General features: G+C 39.7%; 1 protein-coding gene and 1 long non-coding RNA gene across 7 annotated transcripts in view; one reads left to right on the top strand and one right to left on the bottom strand.

The window, feature by feature from the left end:
• Positions 1–22,472, bottom strand: part of LRRC56 (leucine rich repeat containing 56) — a 69,117-nt gene that overhangs the window by 18,528 nt on the left and 28,117 nt on the right. For all 6 annotated transcript variants that reach the window (XM_075426450.1, XM_075426453.1, XM_075426449.1 and 3 more), the window contains one exon: positions 17,740–17,800. In XM_075426450.1, coding sequence (XP_075282565.1) covers positions 17,740–17,800 — 61 coding nt within the window. The remainder of the gene's footprint in view (positions 1–17,739; positions 17,801–22,472) is intronic.
• LOC142361968 (uncharacterized) lies at positions 1,832–21,864 on the top strand. The gene is made up of 3 exons (XR_012764554.1): positions 1,832–2,114; positions 3,117–3,230; positions 21,813–21,864. It is a non-coding gene; the product is annotated as an uncharacterized LOC142361968 (long non-coding RNA).

The raw sequence follows: 22,472 nt of genomic DNA, 5'->3' as shown, positions 1-22,472 counted from the left end.
ACTGACATAAACCACAACACTTCCACCTAATTTTGTGCATCTAGGCAGCTTGCCCATACTGAAACAGGACATCACTGTCCAGTACAGAGACACAAGGATAAAGAAACAGAAACTCCCTTCATGTATAAACAACACGGTTCCTTCTGTAAACTTCCTGCAAACTTACTTCACCTCATCCCTTGGCTATCAGGGCAACGCAGAACACTTGCCACTCTGTCACTGTACTTGTGATCAGATAAGCCCCTAAAAAGATGGCAGTTTGTCACATTTCTTTCCAAGCACTCATTCAGATTTGCCTGACCTGAAGGATCGTAATGTCCCTGTATGCCATCATGTCCCCAGCCTTGCAGAAGATGTTCCAGGGACTATTTACAGTGTGCACATTTTATAAACAAAAAAACCACCAGTTCTAAGGCTTCCTTAAGGAACAGATGCCTCCCAAAGTAATGTTTACAGAAATTTATTATTAGATTTGCAAGCTGTGTGCCTGTAATAAGCCAAAAGTTAAATTAAACTACAAAAGCAGAACCTACCACCAGCTAAGGCCAACACATCCGTAAACACAAATATGGCATTAGGACTAATGTGAAGGAATTACATTGCTCATTTCATGACCCATTTCAAGCACTGATGAGTTTTTCAAATTTCAGACTAATTTTGGTGCAGAATTTTCTTTTCTGTAACCACTGAATATAGGCAAAGGAAAGCAGTCACTCATTTTTGCATCGTTGAAACAAGCATTTCTGATAGATGCTCTACTTATTAGGCCAGCAAAACTGAAGACAATCCTAACCTGATTACTTTACATATGGCATAGTAAGGTATCATTAATGAATTTTATTTTTATTTTTTATTTGTCTTTTACTTCCTAAATGAGGGGCTTTTGCCACAGCAGGAACTTTCAGTAATATGCTTATTCCTAACGTTTCTCTGTCAATATAAAGGATGCCAAAACAAAGCAATGGACTAATTGCCAAGCAATTTTTACACAAGGCCCCGAGAAGAAAAAGGTATCTCCTCTACTGCTAAAATCTTGATCACTTCATGCATTTTGATGAAACAGTTCCCTGCTCCTACTCTGAGGTCAAATAGTCCTAGAGTCAAATCCTATTTCCCTTTGTGTGTTGAGGTTTTCATTTCCAGAGCTGGCTATGGCTACACCCAGTGCACGTGAACGGGGTCAGTCCCTGCTCACACTGTCTGCTTAGTCACGCACAGCATGTATTCACTAAGAATTATTGGCCAACAAGTCTTCAAGCGTTCTCCTGCTGCAGATACCATCAGTAGAAGACACTACTCTAAATTACTTCTAAACTGCCAAGTGTACAGTCTCTAATCCATTCCAGTTTCATTCATGGGTTGCAGCTCTGACTCTCCTACAGCTAACTTTGGTGCAAGTCAAGAGTGGCGTGTTTAAGGTTAATATTAATCCAAGTTGGTAAGTATTACTATTCCAGACAAAGGAATTAAGTCGTATATCCCATGTCTTGGGTACTTGCAAAAGGCAGAACTGCTGTGTGTTTGCAGAGCAACCCAGTGCTTGATAACAGGGTCTCATTATTAAAAAATGCTTATACAGACACTTCAGAAAAGAAAAACACTGGAAACTGGTTTCTTGTGAGGCTAAAGTCGGCTGTCCCAAGCTCATCTTTAACCCGTGAAATAAGACACTAAGAAAGCACGGACTTTGTCGCACTAGGTGTTTGGTATCACTTGGCCCACTTCTGCACTCTATAGTCTATTTCAGGAAAGGGAGCTAGCAAGCCAAGATATCTTCGCCCCCCACCCCCCAAGAAGAACACTCCAGCTCTTATGGAGAGCAAGTGACTGCTGTCCCTCCTTCCCTGCTACCGTAGATAGGCAGCAGTGACGAGAAGAGGCAAAAGGACTTCTTCCTCTGCCCAGCCCTGACCGCCGAACTTCGCTGCAAGTTAAAGCCAAGAACAAAGTTCCCCTTGCTGACTCTGGGGTCATGCTAGCTGCTGGAGGAGCCTAAAATTCTGGGTTATGTAGTCACATTTTGGCCCTGCAGATCTTTACTCCTGCAACTGTAATGAGTCATCTCCAGTCAGAGATGTTATCACAGCAAAGTACATCTGCAAATATTTTATTCGGTAAGTAACAAACTAATCTTTTGGAAGCTGGGTGAATCATGCTGCAGCATCAGAGAAAACTCCCTCATTAATTACTATACAGATAATTGCCCCCGAGAGTGCAGCTGTTGTAAGGTGAAACAGCAAAGTAACTCAAAGCAAGCTGATCCTGATAACAGCATACACCTGCATTTCTGAAAATACCGTTGAAATATTCTGGCTGGAGAGAACTAAAAAGCTTGCAAGAGATGGGAATGCCTCCAGCCCTACTGCATCTGGCACGTCCACCTTGGAGGGGGTTAGAGCAAAGCAAGGAGTTGTGTGAGCATGCATGACTGCCATGTGCGTGCAAGTGTGCACATGGGTATGTTTTCATTTATGTTAAGTGCAGAGGGTCAAATCAGCCCAAACTGAGGAGATGCATCTTGTGACTTTTTAACAAGAAATTGAATTAATGGGAATCTGCACTCCAATAATAATTTACCGGGGTAAATTATTTTAATATAATAAACTCTTAATAACATTTTATCAGGTAATAGGAAAGAAAATTCACTGTAATTATACACATAGTGAAACAAAACACTCCCCCCAAATAATCATTGACTGAGACCAAAATTAATGCAACACATGTGAGAGACCAGAACCCTCCTGTATTAGGCATGATATAAACGTATAGAAAATGACAGCATCTGTTCCAAATATAGGATAGATAATATGATTGAGAAGTTTGACAGCTGAAATAGGAAAAAGATGAGACACTGTACAAAGCTGGTGGCAGCTGGTCGTACGACACAGCACAGGACCGCCCCAGGGATGTGCAAACTACAAAGACTATATAGAAGGAATCAGGGGATACTGTACAGGAAACGTATCTCCTGTTAATATACATAATGGATAATTCAATTCCAGTGGACAAGTGTCCTGTCCTGAGTGACGTAGAAGCTGTGAACTTTACAGAAAGGGCAAGGAATTAATAGCCAAAGCAATTATATATTCTGCTCACTTCTGCTATGGTTCATGCAGGTCAGATTTGAAGCAGAGAGACAGAGCATGCGGTGGGAATGCGTATGTCGTATCTCCGGTTGTGATAAACAGAGGGTTACAGCCTCTGAGGTTGCCAGACCGGTGTCCTCCAGAGTAAGTACGCCACACACACTCCTACACACTTGCCTGCAGAACATGCACTGAATACCAAATCATGTTGTTAGTATCCAATTGTGCCAAGAAGCCACCATAGACTCCCCTAGTTTCACCCTGAACCCACAAATTTGCATTTATAATTGATTTTAAAAAAACAATAGTAATAAACTGAATGGTTTGAAACCCGAGTTCCAACTATCTCCAGATACTGCTGCAGGGATGGGAACTGATCAAACAGCCATGTGTTTCTGTGAGGGTCTTGGCAACACCTTCCCCACTTGTGCACGACCATTTAGGATTTTTTCCCATGAAATTTGATGCTCTCATCTTGTTATCACTCCCCCAGACTAGCGGGAGAGCACAGGGGCAAGGAACAGTTTGGCTTACAACACCTTATAACAAGTTTAAGAATTAATAACATGTTCTTCCATTAATCCAAGATCCTTGTTCTTCAGGGATTGATTTGCTCCAGCCAAAATTTTACTGGACAGAGACCAGACCTAGAGAGCCAAATCCTGCTCTTGGTTTCAACACAATAAATCTTTAATAGCTCCAATGAGCTCAAGCTACCAAGTAAACACAACAGCACAACCCTGAACACATTCATCAGCTTGAAAACCTTTGTTTCTTTTGGAAGCTGGTTTCAAATAATTCACCTAGAAATACAACAACACTAAATCCACTGAACTTGCAAACAGTATCTCAAAGCATGCATGCATCTGTTGAATAAATCTTCAGTAGCAATACATCTAAAATAGCCGTTGATGGGGATATTATTTATTTTTAAAGTATGCTCTGAAAAAGAATGCATTGGTAATCGGAGAGATTTAGATTTTAAAAGAGGGACCAAACTACAGCCTTACAAAATAAAGGAGAAAAAAAATTCACATCTCTGGTCTACAGAAATCAAGTTGAATTTATCAAGCCACACTGTGATAACAATGATCTGGTCCATATGTCACCACACAATGGTTTGGTTGTACAGATAATTCTGACATCATAAGCAAAAACTTTTAAGTCTGAATGTTATTTAAATCAATAACATATGTTCTAATAGGAAGCTTACATAATAGTTTCATTGTACTCCTCAAATAGCTGTAAAGTATTCAAAATTGTAAAACTGATTGTATGCATGTGCTGCTCGTACTTTATCAAATCCATGACACAGCCCCCAACCCTGCAAGCAGTGCTGAGGCCATGTCCTTATGTCCCTGCAGTGTCCTTTAGTAGCCGAATAGATGTCATATGAATGTGATGACCTGACCTGCTTTTCAGCATTGCAGCCTTCACTGGTTTTGTACTTCCTCTTCCAAATTCAAGTAGCAATATGCTGTAAAACTTTGGCTTGGGTCTCCTCTCTCTTGCACCTCACACAACCACGGCACACAGGTTGCCCTCAGCATCTTATGCTCCCTTACACAAGTGTGAACCATGCCCAAGGTGACAGCTAACAAGAAGCACGTCCTATCTTTTGCTGCCAGAAGCCTGCTTTTAGGCTGAAATGCCACGGAAATACAGTAGCTAATATTCTGACCTCATTCTTCCTTCTGAACTGTGCAGCTTTTTCACAGTAAGGACCCTGTTGAGACACGTTGGAGACTTTAAAACATAAGCAAAAAGAGACTTTGCTAGGCAATTCTCAACCTCATAAGCTTAAACATATCACAGGAAGACAAGCATGTTTCAAGCTGAACAGAAAGTGTGCATCTACCACAGATCCTTTTAAATAACAATCGTGTCTATGAAATTCTGTTTTCATAACTCCCTTTTACATGCAAATGAAGAATTTCTGAGCGAACAAAAAGCTAGTGTTGCCCAAGGTCTTTATAGTGGGGTGTCTCTGTTGTCCCATCTTTCTGAGGCAACCTTTGCATAAATAAGAAGTTGTTTTCCAAATGGACGGCAGTGCTGATGCCACTGGCAAAATCTCTCCCAACAAAAAGATTTCACTATTTTATTCCAAGGACGTTTTTCTGGTTGGTTGGTCACTTTTGTTTAAAGTTTCAAGTTTGGAATGGGGCAAAGGTCTGGCAAATTGCTTTTTTACCTGTGGATCTCTGCTGTACACTTTGCTAACGGCAAAATGGATCTCTGGGGAGGAAATGCAACTCCCCCAGTGCTGCACAAGGGGTAAATCAGGGAGACCGTTCAGGGTTTCACGCTTTGTCCAGCCCCTAACTCTGCCTTCTCGGCTTTGTTATTATGCCAGAGTGACAGCCAGCTGCCACAGCTTTCATGGGCTTGCTAAAGCAAATTGCAGTTATCAAGGAGCCATGTGCTTTTGGCCAGCACTTTCTCTAAAGTGAAAGCCCAAAAACGAGAACAGGAGACTACCTGGCGACAGCAGTCAGAAACACGAAATGTTTAAGGCAGTTTGCTTGTTGTCCAGGACTGGAGTCAGAGGCCCTGCTGGTGGTCCTGGTAGAGTACTTAGGATCTGCCATGGACACATCTGTGACCAATGCTTCAACCAGAGACACTGCATAAAAATCCTTGCTCCACTAACACCAGTGCCAAACCTCACCCTGCCTTCAGTGGGGCCGAGATCTCCCCCTTTGTGCCTGCAGGCAAGGATGGCATCTGGAGACAGGAGATGACAACAAAGGAAGAACCCAACCCCAACAAGATACACCACTGGGCCAGTCCTGAATTAAAACATTTTCACTTGTCATTGTTGCTTCTCATTGCCTCACTGAACTCACCGTAGCAACTGCAATATTACACTAAGTGCTATGCTGCTTGCAAGCACTTTATTTTCCATGTCAGATTACACCTCATTGAGACCAAAAGCGCTCGCTGAGAGCAAGAGGGGAGAGGTATTTATAAATGAAACTGAGTGCTGATATGTACGCTTCTGTAACTAGTCATAATCGTGCTTAAGTTAACCCAGACGCTTACTTCTGTTCAAGTTAATACACATGAAAGGTAGCTTTAGTTTCAAGTGCTCTCATTTTTAGTTGCTGTCAAAAAACATAGAGCAGAATAATGGGCTTGATCAATGTTGATGTACTTGGAGTCAGGAACGTCAATTCCCTATGACATGAATATACAGTGTGCATGGGAAGGATAACATAATTTTGTGTTAATATCCTTCTGATCATTAAAACTGCTTGTCAGCTTAGTTACTAGTAGAATTTTAACAATGAAAGATCAGTAGCTTTAACTCAGCTCCCACAATTCGAAAGGAGAAGGGGTTGCCAAAGTGTGGTTCTGTGGGCCGAGACCTGCCCTTGATCTGCTGCTTTCTTCCCTGCTACTCCAGCTCCCACCCTTGGCATGAAGCTGCGCCCTAGAGATGCTGTAGAAACCAAATACACCACACTGCATCTCACTGGGTGCATGACATCTTCCACAAGACCAAGTGAATTTTCAACTAGGATAAAGTTGAGACACACAGTAAATAAAACTCTCACACCCACATATCCATTGCCCCACAATTTAGCCCCAGAGCTACTGACAGTTCCTATAGCTTTGGCAATCGTTCATTCTCCTTGTTGAAAGTTTACATATACAAAAAAATTAAGGATAATGAAACTGTGGCTACAGAATAAGTTATTTACATTGAAGGAATGAATCCCACAGTGCTTTAAAATTGCCTGCATGAATAACTTTTCAGTCTCCAACATGGTGTGTACCTGCTTCACAGTATGTTCCAGGTCTGAGCTCTGGCAGAGTAAGACAGACATATTGCAAATTTGATTTAATACAGATCTCATCCTTCAAAATCAACACTTGAAAATTCTAATGCTGAAAGTTAAGCAAAAGCAATATTCTGTAAAATATCCAAATCAGCTGACAGATTCAGTGGTGTTAAGACACGCATCACGAAAAAAGCCCCCCAAACCCCTTTTTCTGAGTACCAGAAAAACTGGAATTCTAAATTAATTGACCAGACAGAACTAAAGAATTGAATCAGCTGTGAGCTGCTATCCAGCTTTTGTCACAGTAATGCCTATATAGAGTTTCCATTGGAAAAAAATTACTTGAGATACTGCAAAAATGGGTTGATATGAAAACCTAAGAGAAAATGCAATTAAAAGTGATTGAGTCTGAATGTACAGTGGCAGGAATGCAGGTTCCTGAGATTCTTTAGATCTGGCATATTTTTATGACACTAACGATTTTCTTCTGTGGCTTTTCTTTCTCTTCTTTTTTTATCTGTGCATATATTCAATAAGAAAACAGAAAAAATACAAAAGCTTGCAAGAAGCAGATACAGGTACAACTTGGACCTATGAATGGCTGGCAATTGCCAGCTGATATCCTCCGTATCTCTTTTCTCTCTCAGTCTTTAATGTTCACCCCAGATTTGGCACGATAGACTTCTCTCCATTTGTCAAGACTTCTTCCTTAAATGATAGCTTCAAGGGAAGCTTTCTCTGCTTGTACTGGCCTCCAGATGTTCTTTTACAACAAGCAAACAAGATGCAAAAGAGAAGCTTGGGAAACCTCAGAGCCCATCAACCTGACTACTGAGGCAGGCGAGACCTCATACATTTCCATACCAAGGAAATGTTACTACAAGACAGAACCTCAACATTTATTTTACAGCACATCAACGGACACCCCAAATCTAGTGCAGGTGTGCTAATTGGGTGTGTAGCAAATTCCACACCCCATCCTTGATTTCTTTTGAACAAATTCTCACTCCAGGGGGATCTAGTAGTAGATGTTGTAATGTAATGTGTCCTCAGTCATGGAGATGAGCCTTCTGGCAGAAGTGCAAACCCTCATCAAGGGCTCTTAACTGCCAGAGATGCCAATGATCAGCTCCACTGATCAATGGAGAGACTCCACCACACATGAGCAAACTGCTCTAGCTCCCCAGTGCCGTTCTGCCAACACAAGTCTCAAAAGGCCCGCATAAACAATTTCAGAGGAGCTTACACAAAATTCTCCCACCCATCTTGACCTAGCTTTTGGGGCAACGATAGTTGCCACCCACAAGCAACAGTTCCTTTATAGACTAATTTGCAGTGGTTCCTTTGCAGGAATAACTGATTGCAACATTTGCTTTGTAGACTACCAACAGTCTCACCAAAATGGTACACAGCCTCTGTGCAAGAGAAATGCACACTATGTAGACTTCCAACTACTTCATGAGCTGGGATGAAACCCTTCATGCGCTATGATCTATACTGATCTTGAGAAAAACAATTCTATTAACTTGAGCTAGCTGGCTTTTGGCTGTGAAGTAAGGGAAAATATTCCCCAAAACAGCTGCAGAAGAGTCGTCTAACCCGCTACCTGCCACATTATTCGAAAGCGGACACTCACACCATGAATTTCAGTGGTTCTCTGTATCTGTCCAGTGAAAACAAAGGTTTCCAAATTGATATACCTATCAATTTTTACATAATCTAACTCAATACATTGTACAAACAATCTAGTATCACTGTTGAGTACAGATGGTAGGAAATGAAATAACTGTATTTCACGAGACACAAATATATAGATATATATTTTTCTTTCAAACTGTGTTAAGACTAACATTTCTTCTGCACCATGAAGTTAGCTTGGGAATGCAAAAAGGAAAAAAAACCTCAGTGAAGATAGCTATGAGTGTTATTTAATATTAATGAGTGTATAAGGTAGAGACATGACTCCCCCTAATTACAATGTTTTGTGAGTGTAAAAGTAAATACCAGTTAACCTAAACTATTTAATATAAAATAATAAGATTCCTGAAAACAAAAAACCCCAATCCGCTCAGAAAAAACTGCACTTTTGCCTTAAAGTAGTAGGAAGAATCATTGCATATTGCAGATTAGAGCAAATACTCAAAATATATAGAATTTGCTTATTCACACAGATGAACTTTACAAAAGGTCCTTTCGACAATGGTCACTGTACTGTTTAAACACAGAAGAGATAAAATAAGACTCATTACACAAATAAGCACATTTTCAAATATTTTTAAAATCCTCCAGTATCATTTAGCAATCATATTTCAATGTATTGATTTTACAAAGGACAAAATTTATGTGATTGATTCTTACTATTTCTAAGGTCAAAAACTTAACGTGTGGCAATAAAACTTTTTTTTTCTTTAATTTAAGAAGTTTTTATGGAACAAATATTTTGTTTTAAAACTGGGTTTACCTTGGGATGCTGAGAGCAAGAAGTTAATAAAAAAAATTGTGGGACCTTAATAAGGATAATTATTATAATTATAAACAAGGGCAAGATAAACTAAACAACAATGAGCAGCATAAACCAGACCTCTGTAAGTTCTTGCCTATGGTGAGATGAAGCAGTAGAAAGTGGAGTGGTAGGACTGTGAGGCTGATGAAGTCCAAACCAGGAGATGCTGCAAATGGTCTTTCAAACACGCAATCCTTCATAAAACTTCTGTTACCAAAAGTGCATGGTAGGTTTCATTATCAGACCTTCGTGTTCAGGTTCTCACCTCCATGAGCAGGACATACAGTGCAGCTTAAGGCAAAAGGTAAAGAATGTGCACGCATTGTACCTGCTGACAGAATTGCAAACTTCACCTCCTAAAACACAAAGACATTTCTGTATTTCTTTTTGCAGCTATTGATCCTCCCCTGAGAGACCTGATGCACCCTGTAAAGATCTCAGGACAGAAGGATAAAACTTTGCCAAACAGTAAATCAGAAATAAATCTAAAGAAAAAGTAGTGTGCATGTACTTTAGGGGAAATATAGCAACAGGTCCTTTGTGTGGAGTAATGTGCCCAGAGAAAATAAGCACAACTAAATCAACCCCTGCGTGGAGCATACTTTATAGAAATTAGATTATAAAAACTGATCATACACTGAGGTTCTATTTATTTCTTCATTGCTTATTCATATTTCTTGGCAGTTACCAGCTGATGAATACAAGCACATAGCCTAATTTGCCCCCCAACCTGACTTTTTTTTAAAATCAGCACTTACCTTGCATTCCAAGAACATAATTTCGTACTGAATATAATTATTTTCAATAAAAAACCCAAACAAGCTGCAGACAAGCAACTCTCCTGTAGCAGAGAATCAAAACAACCTATAAACCCATTAAACTATTGCTAAGATTATTTTCCTACCTACTTCCACAAAGACAACCCTTCCACAGCTGGATAGCTGCACGGGCAATGGGCTAATTACTACTGCTTCCCAGCCCAGCTCTTTGAGTTTTCTCAGATCACAATTATAACCATTCTTTCTCATCACTGACTGAAATGAACACTTAGGTGTAAATTTTCATAAGTGATCCCTGACACTGACAGCTGAAACAGAGTAGCTACAAACCCTAATAGCCAATCATGTAAGTACTTATATGCTGGCAGAAATCAGCTAGTTATTACCTGTTTTTATTTATCAGATTATCGTAGCCATTCAGAGTGCGTAAGCGAGATCATGATCCCGTTAGGGAAACCCTTGTACCATAACTCATTCAAAAGACTGTGTCTGCCCTGGTGTAATATGTTAAAAATATCGTGAATTTCTACAGCTAACCCAGGAACTGAGTCATATTATTGAAGTCCTGGTCCAGTGGCTTAGCCACAAAGCCTAGTCTTGCCACAGCCTAGTCTAGTCAAAGCCTAGTCAGTCACAAATCCTCTAGTCATTGCCATTGCTATCTCAAATTGGTTCAAAGAGTAAAGTTGCCTCTGTAATCTCAGAGACTGGAATGAGGTGAGCTTTCTTGTGGAATCTTTTAGGTTCCTCATTCACTAAAAGCAATTGGTGCATCTTCAGTAATTACTGCTTGTAAGCAAACAGTATTTGTAAGACCTAAACACTGATCAATATAGAATTTCAGAGGTTCCCTTTGGAAACGATGAAAGCTTTTATCTATGTATTTTCTTGATGAATGAAAGGAAAAGAGAAATGGTGTACACAGGGTGAGAGCCAGAGACGTGGCTTTTGCAGGTGTGAATTTATGCACTTGTTTCTGCTCACTGACCTTAAAAGAATACGAAAAGAAGCCCAGGCTCCAGCAGAGGTATCTACTGCTCAAATATTGCAACAGAGCTACGTTAGCAATGTAGTGGCTGAGGCAGCAATGAAGAGAAGCTGAACTCTCAGCTTGGATGGGTGCATGGCACGACAAAACATCCTGAAAGGGAAGGCCACTTTTTACCAAATATACTCAAAGTGGTGGGTCTATTCAGATGGTGGGCAGAGAATGGGCACATTTATTTATTAAATGATAGGCTTACCTTACCTTGCAGGTGTTTACTGGCAGACTTGCTGCATGCTTTATCTATTTACTATGCTATTTCACTAGTCATGTTCACTCTGCAAAATTGTTGTGATCTCTGATGATCCTCTTATGGTTTTCATGCCTTATACTGTACTGCAGCTTGGATCACAAAATAGAAATATGATAGCAGTACCCCTGGGGGAAGAAACCTACCTCTCTGGAACTGCTCAGGTGACAACGAGAGCATTTTCTCTCTGCTCTGTTTAAGATGAGATGAAGGCACTAGATGCTCCCCACTGACTGTGTCATGACCAGGAGACTTTTAAACTTCGAGCTGCTATGGTAGGACCTGCCTCATAACCCTGTTCCTTACAGGTACGCTCTGTACCTGACAGCCGGAAATAGGTGGCAGGGGAGCTTCAGCTAGGGAAGGTTGCATAAAACGTAGTGCTGAAGGCAAGAACTACAGAAAGACACTGAAAGGCCACAAACTTGTTTTGATATCCTCTGTGCTTCCTGCACAACAAAGCCTGAGCTCCAGAACCTAAACAAGTTCAGCTTCGCTTGCTGGTGAATCAGCCCGTCAGACTCCCTGATATCTAAGGTCATAAAGACATTCACACTCTCTACTTTGGGCATCTGACCTGGTGAAATTAAACCAAGAAAAGACAGAAGCATCACATTACCTTCCTAGTCTAGTGAGAGCTAGGCATCTCAGAGAGGTGTACGCAGAACTGATAAATGGTCAAAGCAATTAGATTTCCCTAGGGCCTAATGCAGACAGGCTGACTGTGCTTTACTGAAAATAATCCACTCTACTGAAAATAGCTGCATTTCTGTCCCAGAATCATTACTTTTTATCAATTACATGAATGTCCTTAAAACTGTCAATGCTAAATAAAACCCGAAGTCACAGCAATTTTGCCAAGGTTTGTAATATTCCCAGGGATCTGCAGGCATTAATACAGAGAAGACCAGTTAATACAGAGACTAAGATTCACCTCAAATGCTTTCCTAGCTCCTGGCAAGCACCCAAAGTCCTCAAAGAACATGTTCTTAAGATAGACTTCATAGCAACCTTAGCTGCTGAAGGACTTTCGAGCCATCTACACAATAGAAACAACAGAAACACTTCCTAAAGAAACTGGCTTGAATTTGAAATTGAATACTTTCCCCATCCAGAAAAGCAAATGTCAAAGCAAACAATAATGCTCTGGGCACTGAAACACGGACACGAAGAGATTCACACAGACCAGATCAGACCAGTGGTTCTCTGACTGCATGTGTTAAGTACAATCTAGAGGAGAAGCACCCCGATGCATCATTAAACACTGTAAGCAACTACTGTAATACAAATAAATCATCTGTTGACAAACATTTGCATCTTTATTGCAAACTAAGTAACTGATTTTAGAAAAGATTTTGGGATTTTATCTGTCAAAGAAGCAACGCTGATTCCTGTCACACAAAACTCACTGTGTTTACATGTAGTAACTATGTTACACACATCAGACATAATAATCCAGTAATTGCAAAAAATCACAAATGACAGGCAGAAGAAAAAGTGAAGTGGACTAACAACAGAGCAAGGAAAGGAATGAGGAAAAATTACAAGGAAAAAACAAATTTATGGGAACGATGCTCCCAAATCTCTTCTGTTTGAGAGAAAATGAGCCAGCAAATAGTGGGTGCCTAGACACACACTATCAGCAATATATCAAATTTTGGGCTGATCAGTGTCACGGCTCAGTCTTATACAAGCTGGTGTATCTTCGTCCAGATCCAGCAAAGCACTTGGATCAATGTTCAATTTTCAGCTTGTGAGCCTCTCCACTGAAGTCAAACTTCTTGTGACTTTAAGAAGTAAGCATTTGCTTAAACTCTATGTTGGATAATAAGTGCCAAGAAGTAATATTGTTGAGTGCCAAGAAGTAATATTGTTGAGTTTAAATTCCTAAAGATCCTGACTGAGGTCTCAAAAATATTTTTAAACATTGGTTTAAAGCCCTTGCCCTCAATTAAGAAAGAATTAGCTTGGCTCTGGTTTCTTAAAGTCATGAATTGATCAGCAAAATCCTTACTCAAATCACTTGGCTCACATTTTCAGTTATTTTTTCCACAGTCAAGATGGCTAGAAACTTTTCAAAAAGTGGATATAGAGATTCCTGTGTGGCCAGTCTTGTCTCCAGGGGCTGGTGTTAAAAAAAAATAATAAAAAAAATTCTATCCTGACTTCTAAAAGCATGAGAATTGTTGAACTTGAAATGTACTTTGTACATTGCTCATTTACACCTTCAGGACGGCTGTTTCATTTCCACTCTCCCATGATGACTTTACTGACCCCAATGGATCAAGATTACTGTCCTCTTGTTCTGGGGGACTCTTCTGCAATAGGGCAAGAGCAATTTGAGAACTGTATGCAATGCAGGCTGCAGCAAAGAAATGTTAACTCTATCTGGATGAAGGAGACCTGCTTTCCTTTCCCTATAACCTCCATATTAACTTTTGTCCCCACATTCTGCAGTATCTGCACTTCATCTCACTTATAATAACCTTTCTCTGTTATAAACGCAGTTGCTTAAGTAGCCCTGGGAGCAGACCAGTCTTCTGCTGGCTTCAATGCATGGAGCTGAACGGAAGGAAATGAACTTCAGTTGGTGAAACAGCTTCTGCTATAAACTTACGGAAACCAGTTCCTGAGATTCCCCCATGTGATTTAAAAGCCCTTTCATAAAGATATCTATCTAACATTTTTAAACAGATCTTTTCATTCATTCCTGAATTGAGAATAAGAGCAAACTGACAAAAAAGTACATAGACGACATGCCAAATCAGAAGTTAGTAATTCATTGGCCTGGAAATATAGTTCTTCTACTGGAAACATTACAAAGACCAAGACCTTGTGTCATCACAAAAAAACCCCTTAGCAAAGGGCCAGTAGAAAACTAAAACCCACAAACAGACAAAAAAGAAATTCCTTTTCAGCTGCCAAGATGGATTATCTGCAAATAAACTTGGATATATTTTCCTTATGGATTAAATTAAATAGTTGATAATGATATTCTGCACTTTATATACAGTCTTTCAAAGTTTCAAGTATTCAAAGGCAACGCAAGCTTTATGAAGTTTGGGGAGAGACCATGAATTTACAACTAAGGTAGCTCACCCACATTCCCCACCAAAGGAATCAGAACTCCTTCAGGAACTATCAGGAAAAGCCCATGTCCAAACTCACCGACCTAGCAAGCCTTGCTCTCCCACATAAAATTGTAACACATGAGTACCTTGATTCCTCACTGCCAGAACATCCCTCCTTTGATTTCTACCAAACGGCGAATGGCAACACACACCTCAGCATCCTCACAACTTCAGTTCCTATGTGAGGTTGACAGGAGTAAAAGTTTCAAAAAAAAATCAGTAATTAAAGTCAGGATCTGTCCTGGTTTCGGCTGGGATAGAGTTAATTTTCCTCCCAGTAGCTGCAGTGTTTTGGATTTAGTAAGAGAAGAATGTTGATAACACTGATGTTTTCAGTTGTTGCTATGAAATCAAGGACTTTTTCTGGTCTCCCTTACTCAGCTAACGAGCAGGGGTGCAGCAGCTGGGCGGGAGCATAGCCAGGCAGCGAGCCCAAGCTGGCCAGTGGAAATATTCCATAGCATGGACATCATGCTCAGTTTATGAATGGGGGTTGGCTGGGGGCAGGAATCTTTTCTTTCTCATTTCCATGGGTTCAATCCTTTCTTGTCTGGGGGTTTGAACTTTAGTATTATTAGTAGTAGCATTTCCTGTGTTGTCCTATTAAACTGTCTTTATCTCAGCCCATGAGTTTTACCTTTTGGCCATTTCTCCCTTCCATCCCCCTGGAGGGGAAAGGGAGGGATGAGTGAGCAGCTGTCAGGCCCTAGTTGCCGGCTGCTGGGTTAAACCATGACAGGATCATAAATTCTTATTTTGACACATCCCTATATGCAGTTTACTATCAAGAGAATACTTCCCCCATTTTCAAATTGAAAAAAGATGTTTTAATTCTATTTCATCTTAAAATATTAGGAAATTCTACTCTGCAAGACAGAATGAAACAAAAATAAAATTACAAAAAGCAAGTTTCCCATCTTATTACCCACTCATGCACACACACTGACAGTCTTTTGTTCATAATGATTCACCATAACACATTTTGGTCACATAATATAGCATGAAAAGAATGTCTGCTTTTAACACCCCAAGTATATACAAAACACCCTCAACCTTTTGCCTGCTTTTGTGTCATTACCTTCTTTTCAGTAAACAAACCAATCTTCCAGTCTGTCCTTACAAGACATTTCCTGTTATCTGCTGCCCATTTTCAAACTACAACCTCAATGATTCTGACCTTATAGCTGAGAAAGTCTGTGGGAATTACTTTTAGTGAGAAGGAAGAACACTTATTCTATCATCCTCAAAAACCCCAGTTGCAAGGGTTTGGTCAAAACATCAACAAGATTAATTCAGAAATAAGATTTCTAAACATTTTGAGTAAATGGCAACAGTCTGCTAGAATGGAAGCAGCTATGTTACATTAGCTATAGCAGACATCACTACTGCCGCAACAGCAATGTTGCTTTAATGAGCATTAAATTGACATGACGCAGACAACCAAAAATAAAGTTCAAGTACCCAGGCTGTGCTTGCATCGGTTGTACCTTTAAGTGATCTGTGTTTATCAATGACAGATTGTCAAAGACAGGAATTAATAAAGGAAAGCTGCTGTTGTACTGTACTAAACAAGTTCTGATCTGGGAGAACTTACAGAACAGAATCTTCTTCCTTTACTTATTCCCCAACAGTGATATTTAACTGGCACACAGAAAGCACGGTTATTTCAAGGAGGAGCAGGCAGCTTCTCCTGGGGTTTGTGTGCCTGGGAAGTGTCACAATATTAGATTTGATATCCAAGCCAAAACATATTTACATTACAGTTGACCAAATCAAAACTCAACTTGAGACCAAATGTTACCTGCACCAAGGATGTCAGGTCACAGAAAATGGTTTGCCAAAATTTTTCATGACAAAAAGTAGAGTCTCAGAATACAAAGGGATGTGCAAAATCCTACTAAAGCCATAAGTCAAATAAACAGTGTAGTTTTCCTGAACTGCATCCTGTATTCAGTATCAACAGAACTGGTCAAAACACTTTCCATTGACACATTTCAAGAGAGTATGGATTTTTGACCAAACAAAAAAAACCTTTTCATTTTTTTTCTTTTTAATATAATAAAATGTCTTTTGATCATGTCAAAAATATTCATTTTTTCACCCACTACTTACTCCTCCATTGCAATAATAGAGCAAATTCATGCTTATGACAGTGGTGGGTTGCCATTAAAATAATTGCAGCAATGTAGAATCGCCATTTTTCCATGTTATGGACTGGAATGTGAAAAAAAAAACATTCGACTGCAAATAATTCATCTCATCACCAGAGCAAGGGAAAGTAAGATCAAAGTGTGACCACTGAAGTTCATTAGCTTCTTTAGTAATGATACATGAGACTAAGAAGAATTTATTGCTGTTCCTCATTAAGGAACCTGTTCTCTTTAACAAGAATTAGAAATATCACTATTTTTTCCCCCAAAATTTAGCAGATAGCCATACAAAGCCAGAGACCAGTCCTATTTAACATAAAGACTGCCATTTGCGCAGCCCTTTACTGATATGAACTGTACTTTTCCACTATGCGTCAACTACCAAGGGTAATACAGATACCAGCACAGGAGAGAGAAGACAGGTCTAACTCCTCATTGTGATGATTTTCATTTCTATCTTTCCAACCTGCCAGCTCCCCATTTCTCTGGGAGAAAACGTGTGATGCTTTCACTGAGCTCAGCAAGCCAGGGACATGCAGTCTTCATAGCAGCTCTCATAAACCCAGCTTCACTGACTTCAGTAAAGCCAAAGTGATTTTCATCAGTGGAGGAACTGGTCTGACCTGTATAGAACAGGCTACTGTGCACAATAAAACCCCGAAGCCTGAAACACTCTGAAATCCAAGCGCCTAGACATAGGTATGAGTCAAATATCTAGCTCCTTTGAAATTTGCAACAAATTTCCATGGACTTCAGCACAGCAGGAACTTTCCTGGTGGCAAACTGAGGCTAATTCATTTGCACAATTGCAGCTACACTGATTTATTCCAGCTCAGGTTCTGTCCTTAAACTTATGTGGTTGAGGAGCATATATTCATGACCTAATCCATTATCACGGCATGGGGAAATGGAAGAAATGAAAGCAGCACAAATGAAGATTTTATCACTTAAGTAAAACTGAGGACTGTTATTCTTTATGTTTATTTCAGTCATCATTCATTTCTTACCTCACAGACACAAGCAAGCTATTGTTCAACTTCAGTTCCCTCAGATTAGGTAGATAGGCACCTATGGGAACAGAATAAAGAAGTGTTTTGCAGACCTGGAAGTAGAGTAAAGGAAACTTCTGACAATTACAAGTTGAAGCATCTGATTTTGCATGCATTTCTTACCTGTTTCTGCCAGATCTGTGCCGGATCTCTTCTAAGAAAACTAATGAGATTATTATTTCACTGAAAAAATATTTCACCCTTTGCATTTTTGCAACATATACGTATTGTCTGCATGACTACTCAATTACAATTTTTGGAATCCCTCTCTGACAATTCTGATAGAGCACCTTTCCAGGCAGACAACAACAGAAACTGGCTTAATGGGTGACTATTTTCTTTGGTCTGATTCCCAACCTTTATTGATTATTAACTGAGTGATACTCCGAAGAGGTAAGGGATGCTTTAGAGTACAGCATTCCATGACCACTGATTTCTACATAGTGCTCTTACTTCTTTCCCCAAAAAACTTTTTCTACCTACTTAATTGCAAGTAGTGATGGACTTACTGGATACACAGCTAAGTAACACTTCTTCAAACTGTAATTTCGAGCCAAACAACAAAAGCATAATTTCCCACATCACAACATCGTCTTTTATAGTTCAGAGGTCCCCAAAAGGCTACTCACATTTTGCTAAGCATTGCCTTCTTTAAATTTTCTGGATGTGATCCATTGTTTACTATTCAATTATACAACTTTCATATCTATGAAAACCCCAGTATCCTGTTGCTATTAATTTGATTAATGCTTTTTTCTGCTCCCAAGAGACATTTGCCTATTTGGTTGCTTCTACAGGTATCTGAACCAAAATCGTAGACCAAATCCACTCAGGATGATTTGGGTATAAGCTGAAGTCCCAGGAAACATTTGCTATTGACAATGGCAAACTTTTACCCATTCCCACTACAGAGTCTACCCATGGCTGGCGAGCATCCTCCAGCACAACATGCAACCATGTGGAGGTAATACCAATTTTAGACTAACTGGATCATTGCTAAAACATTAAAATCTGTTCTCAGCAAATGTTTTTATGAGTCCTCTGAGTAATCTCTCAGGGTGATTTAGCAGTGTCCAGAAGGACATCATTCCAGCTCTTTGCAAAGGATCAAAAGAAAAAAAAACAAACAAAAGAAACAAAAAAAAAGAAACATGGATTGAGATCTCAGAAGCAAACAAAGGAGGTCATATTGTTCATCCCATTTCCCCAAACAGAACAAAAACATTTATGGCAAAAACATTTTAATAAATCATGTTTTAGTAGAAGCATTACCTATATCAAATGCTATCTGGGAGTGATTATAATCCACATATTGACCTTCATGCTATACTGCAAATATTTAACTTCATGTCTTTGCAACGCTCTTTAGAATATATTAAAAATTCAAAACACATTGTGCAATTTTTTATAGTCTTATCTTTTAATAATTTTCCATAATCTATAAAAATTGTAGTAGAAATTATAACACACCATCCTCATCCTGCAGGGCATACATTATCACCTCAAATAAGTTTTATGAAGTATGGCAACAAAATAATTTGGAGTCCTGACAGAGGAGATACTAGGATCTCTGTTAATTATTCACAGCAGTCATACTAGCTACTAAGCAAAGATTTCCTCAGATGTAAGCCATGCACTAAGAAAATCCCCGTAGAAAATATCAAAATCCAGATTAAAAAAAGTTGCTATCATATTTCTGATAAGAAACCTGAAGCACAGGGAGATGAACTGACTTCCCCCAAAGTGTTAAAGGAAAGAAAAGAAGGATGCAGTAGCCTCTCCAGTCCCGGCACAGCAGCAGGTAATGGACCTGCCATGAATTCAACTAGAGGGGTTAAAAGGTTACCAAACAAAGCCTATTGCAAAGATTTACAAAGCAAACGGGTTTCAAAAACTAGTATTAAGCAGAAGATTTGGATGAGGAGTCAAGAAGTCCAGCTCAAGAGAAATGGAGACACTTGCTCAAGCAAAAGCTTTCCACTGAATGCATTTAGGGTTGCTTCAGGAGAAAGCCAGCTACTAAAGGATTCAAAGAGGCAGTGACAGGCTGATGATACAATTTTTACATCTGGTTATGTCATTATTGTAACCTGATCCTCCATCTCAGACATTTTATTGTATTGTGGCATAATCTATTCCTGGGAATTTTATAGAGTATTAAGCTCTAATGTGCTGTTTACTAGACTGAAATACAAGTTATAGTATGTGCAGCGGTGCAAAATTCTGCCAGCAAGACTTTTGCAACATATTTCTACAATTTTGCAGGTTCTTCCCTCCTTTAAATTTTATATTCAATATGTAATTGTTCTTTGGCGCTAAGAATTCATTGTCCTTTTGATTTTTCTGGTTTTTATAGTCCCAAATCCTCATACATAGTTTAGAGGCTGGAAGATTAAGTTAAGAAGAGAAAATTGTAAAATGAAGTTGATAAAATAAGAGATCTATCCAAACGTAACAACATCTACTTTTCTTAATTTTAACCCTCATGGCGTCTTTCCTGAGAGCAGGGATACAATTTATTCTTACTAAATTAACATAAAAATACTCCAAAATATCAACAATATTAACTTCTAGTATTAATTTAAAAGTACAAACAATCTTATCCTCATCCTGAAACTGCCTTCATACTGTATAATTTTGATTTTTAAAAATGAGAATGGTCCAGAAAAATGCTGGTGACAGCAGTACAAGGCTGAGAATTCAGAATGGAGAGAAATGTTCTCTCATCTGTCTACGATTCCCTTTCACTAAATACCCTTTTTGTTATATGGCTCTGAAACTACTAACTGCCAACAATGTGTTAAACTATTCTACTGCACTATCTCAGTGGAACAAAACTAAATGAGGAGCAGGAAGAAATCAAAGTGTAAGGTAGGTGAATTGAAGTGATACATGTACACTCAACAACATTGCCTTAAGTGCTGCACTTCACAAGCAAGGTAGCAACGCAGATGTCTTTCTGCCTTGGTACAGCCGGTGACATTTAGCTGGTTTTATTATATTCTACAAGCTATGACACTTACAACACTTGTTCACATTATGGTGTATTCTTTAGGTAGCATCATACACCTGGTTTTTCAATTGTTAACAAAAAATCATCGTGGCTTGACTTCTTACACCTTCTGGAATATGGACTAGTGAAAAACATACACAAAAGAAATTGCTGACAAATATTTGCAACTGGCATCAAGAAATTTACGTGTTTTGTTCATCCTACAGTATGAAACAGGCATGTGAACATAGGCTGCACTCTTCTAGCAAGAGCAACCTGATACATAAGTTTAACAGGCTATTTAATTCACTTAAGCTGTGTTTGATCAAGTAAGATACATCACCTTGATGTTTTTTCCATGCATGTTCTAAATGTTCATTTTTTGCACATTTCCGGGGGGAACTGGGCAACGCAACTGTAGATAAGACCACAGCACTTGCAGGCAAACTCAAGCTAGCTACAGTCGAGCTACCTGAGATGAAAATCTCACAAAAAACCACATCAGTGCAGGGTTTAATATAAGCTTGCTGCCCTAGTATGAACTAGCGAGTCCTGAAGAGCCTGTCCAAGTCCTGCTGCAGCGGGTGCTGTGGCACCTTCTCAGCCAGGCTTGTCAGTACCAGATAAACCCAGATCAGCGTAGGCAGACGCACACACCGGACTCACACCTCCAGCCTCCGCACTGGCTTCCCAACCAAGCAGCACCCGCCGCTGTGACACCAGCTGACAACAAACGTCTCCCAGCTTCACACCAGGAATATTGGCAAATAGAGCAAGAGGAGAGAGAGACCCTGCGTGAAAGATAACGTGTGTGTATTTCTGCACCTTTAACAGAGCTTTTCCTTGATAAAACACGTGCAAGTGAAGCAGCAGTCTCCAGGCATGTAATCAACTTAGCCTGGCCACCAGCAGGCAACAATTCAATAAGTATTGGCGAACAGCACTGTGGGTAACCTGATTTGTAACTATTAAAATCACTTAGAAATAAGAGAACTACGTAGTGTCTTAAATGACTCTATCCCACCATTACTTTCAACAGGGATTTCTATGATTTCTATAAATGCGGTCCCAGATCTGTCAGCAATCAAAACCCATGGGATAAGATAATGAAAAGGAAATAGTCCATCTGTTTGAGTATGAACTGAAGCCTACATGCAGCTGAAGAGCACAGAAGTCAAGTCCAAGATCTGCAAAGCTGGATACGAGACCTGCTAGGGTGGTTCAGCGATTCGCCTGTCACTCAGCAAGGTGCACTGAAACCAAACAGCTGGGTATTTCAACAATTACCCCGAGCCCCGCTAAGACTCAGATGCAAGCTCTGGCACGAAGCCTTTCCTTAATTTTAAAACTGATCACATGGAAACATTTTAATATCAGTCTTTTCGTGGTTTAGCCCATACCCTGTCCCCGAGAAGCGCAACTGTTCCTCCCCACCATGTTACGCCATTGTGTAGAGGCTGACCTGACAAACTGGGAAAGGTTAGCAGGATGGCACTTTAAAGTTTCGCGCATCCCAAAGTGCAATGCTCACAAGAAAAAACTCCAGCAATATGTTTTAAATTACACTGGAAATCTTGCTAAAGGCTTTTGTGGCTGATGTCTGTAGGCTCTCAGTGCTTGTATCACAGCCCGGGAATGGTTACGAATATTGAAATGTTTCTCAAGTGGAAACTGCGGTGTACATTTGGGATTTGAGTGC

Source organism: Opisthocomus hoazin, chromosome 7, assembly GCF_030867145.1.
Source record: "Opisthocomus hoazin isolate bOpiHoa1 chromosome 7, bOpiHoa1.hap1, whole genome shotgun sequence".
Classification (NCBI taxonomy): Eukaryota; Metazoa; Chordata; class Aves; order Opisthocomiformes; family Opisthocomidae; genus Opisthocomus; species Opisthocomus hoazin.
This window is presented reverse-complemented; position numbering and strand designations above follow the sequence as displayed.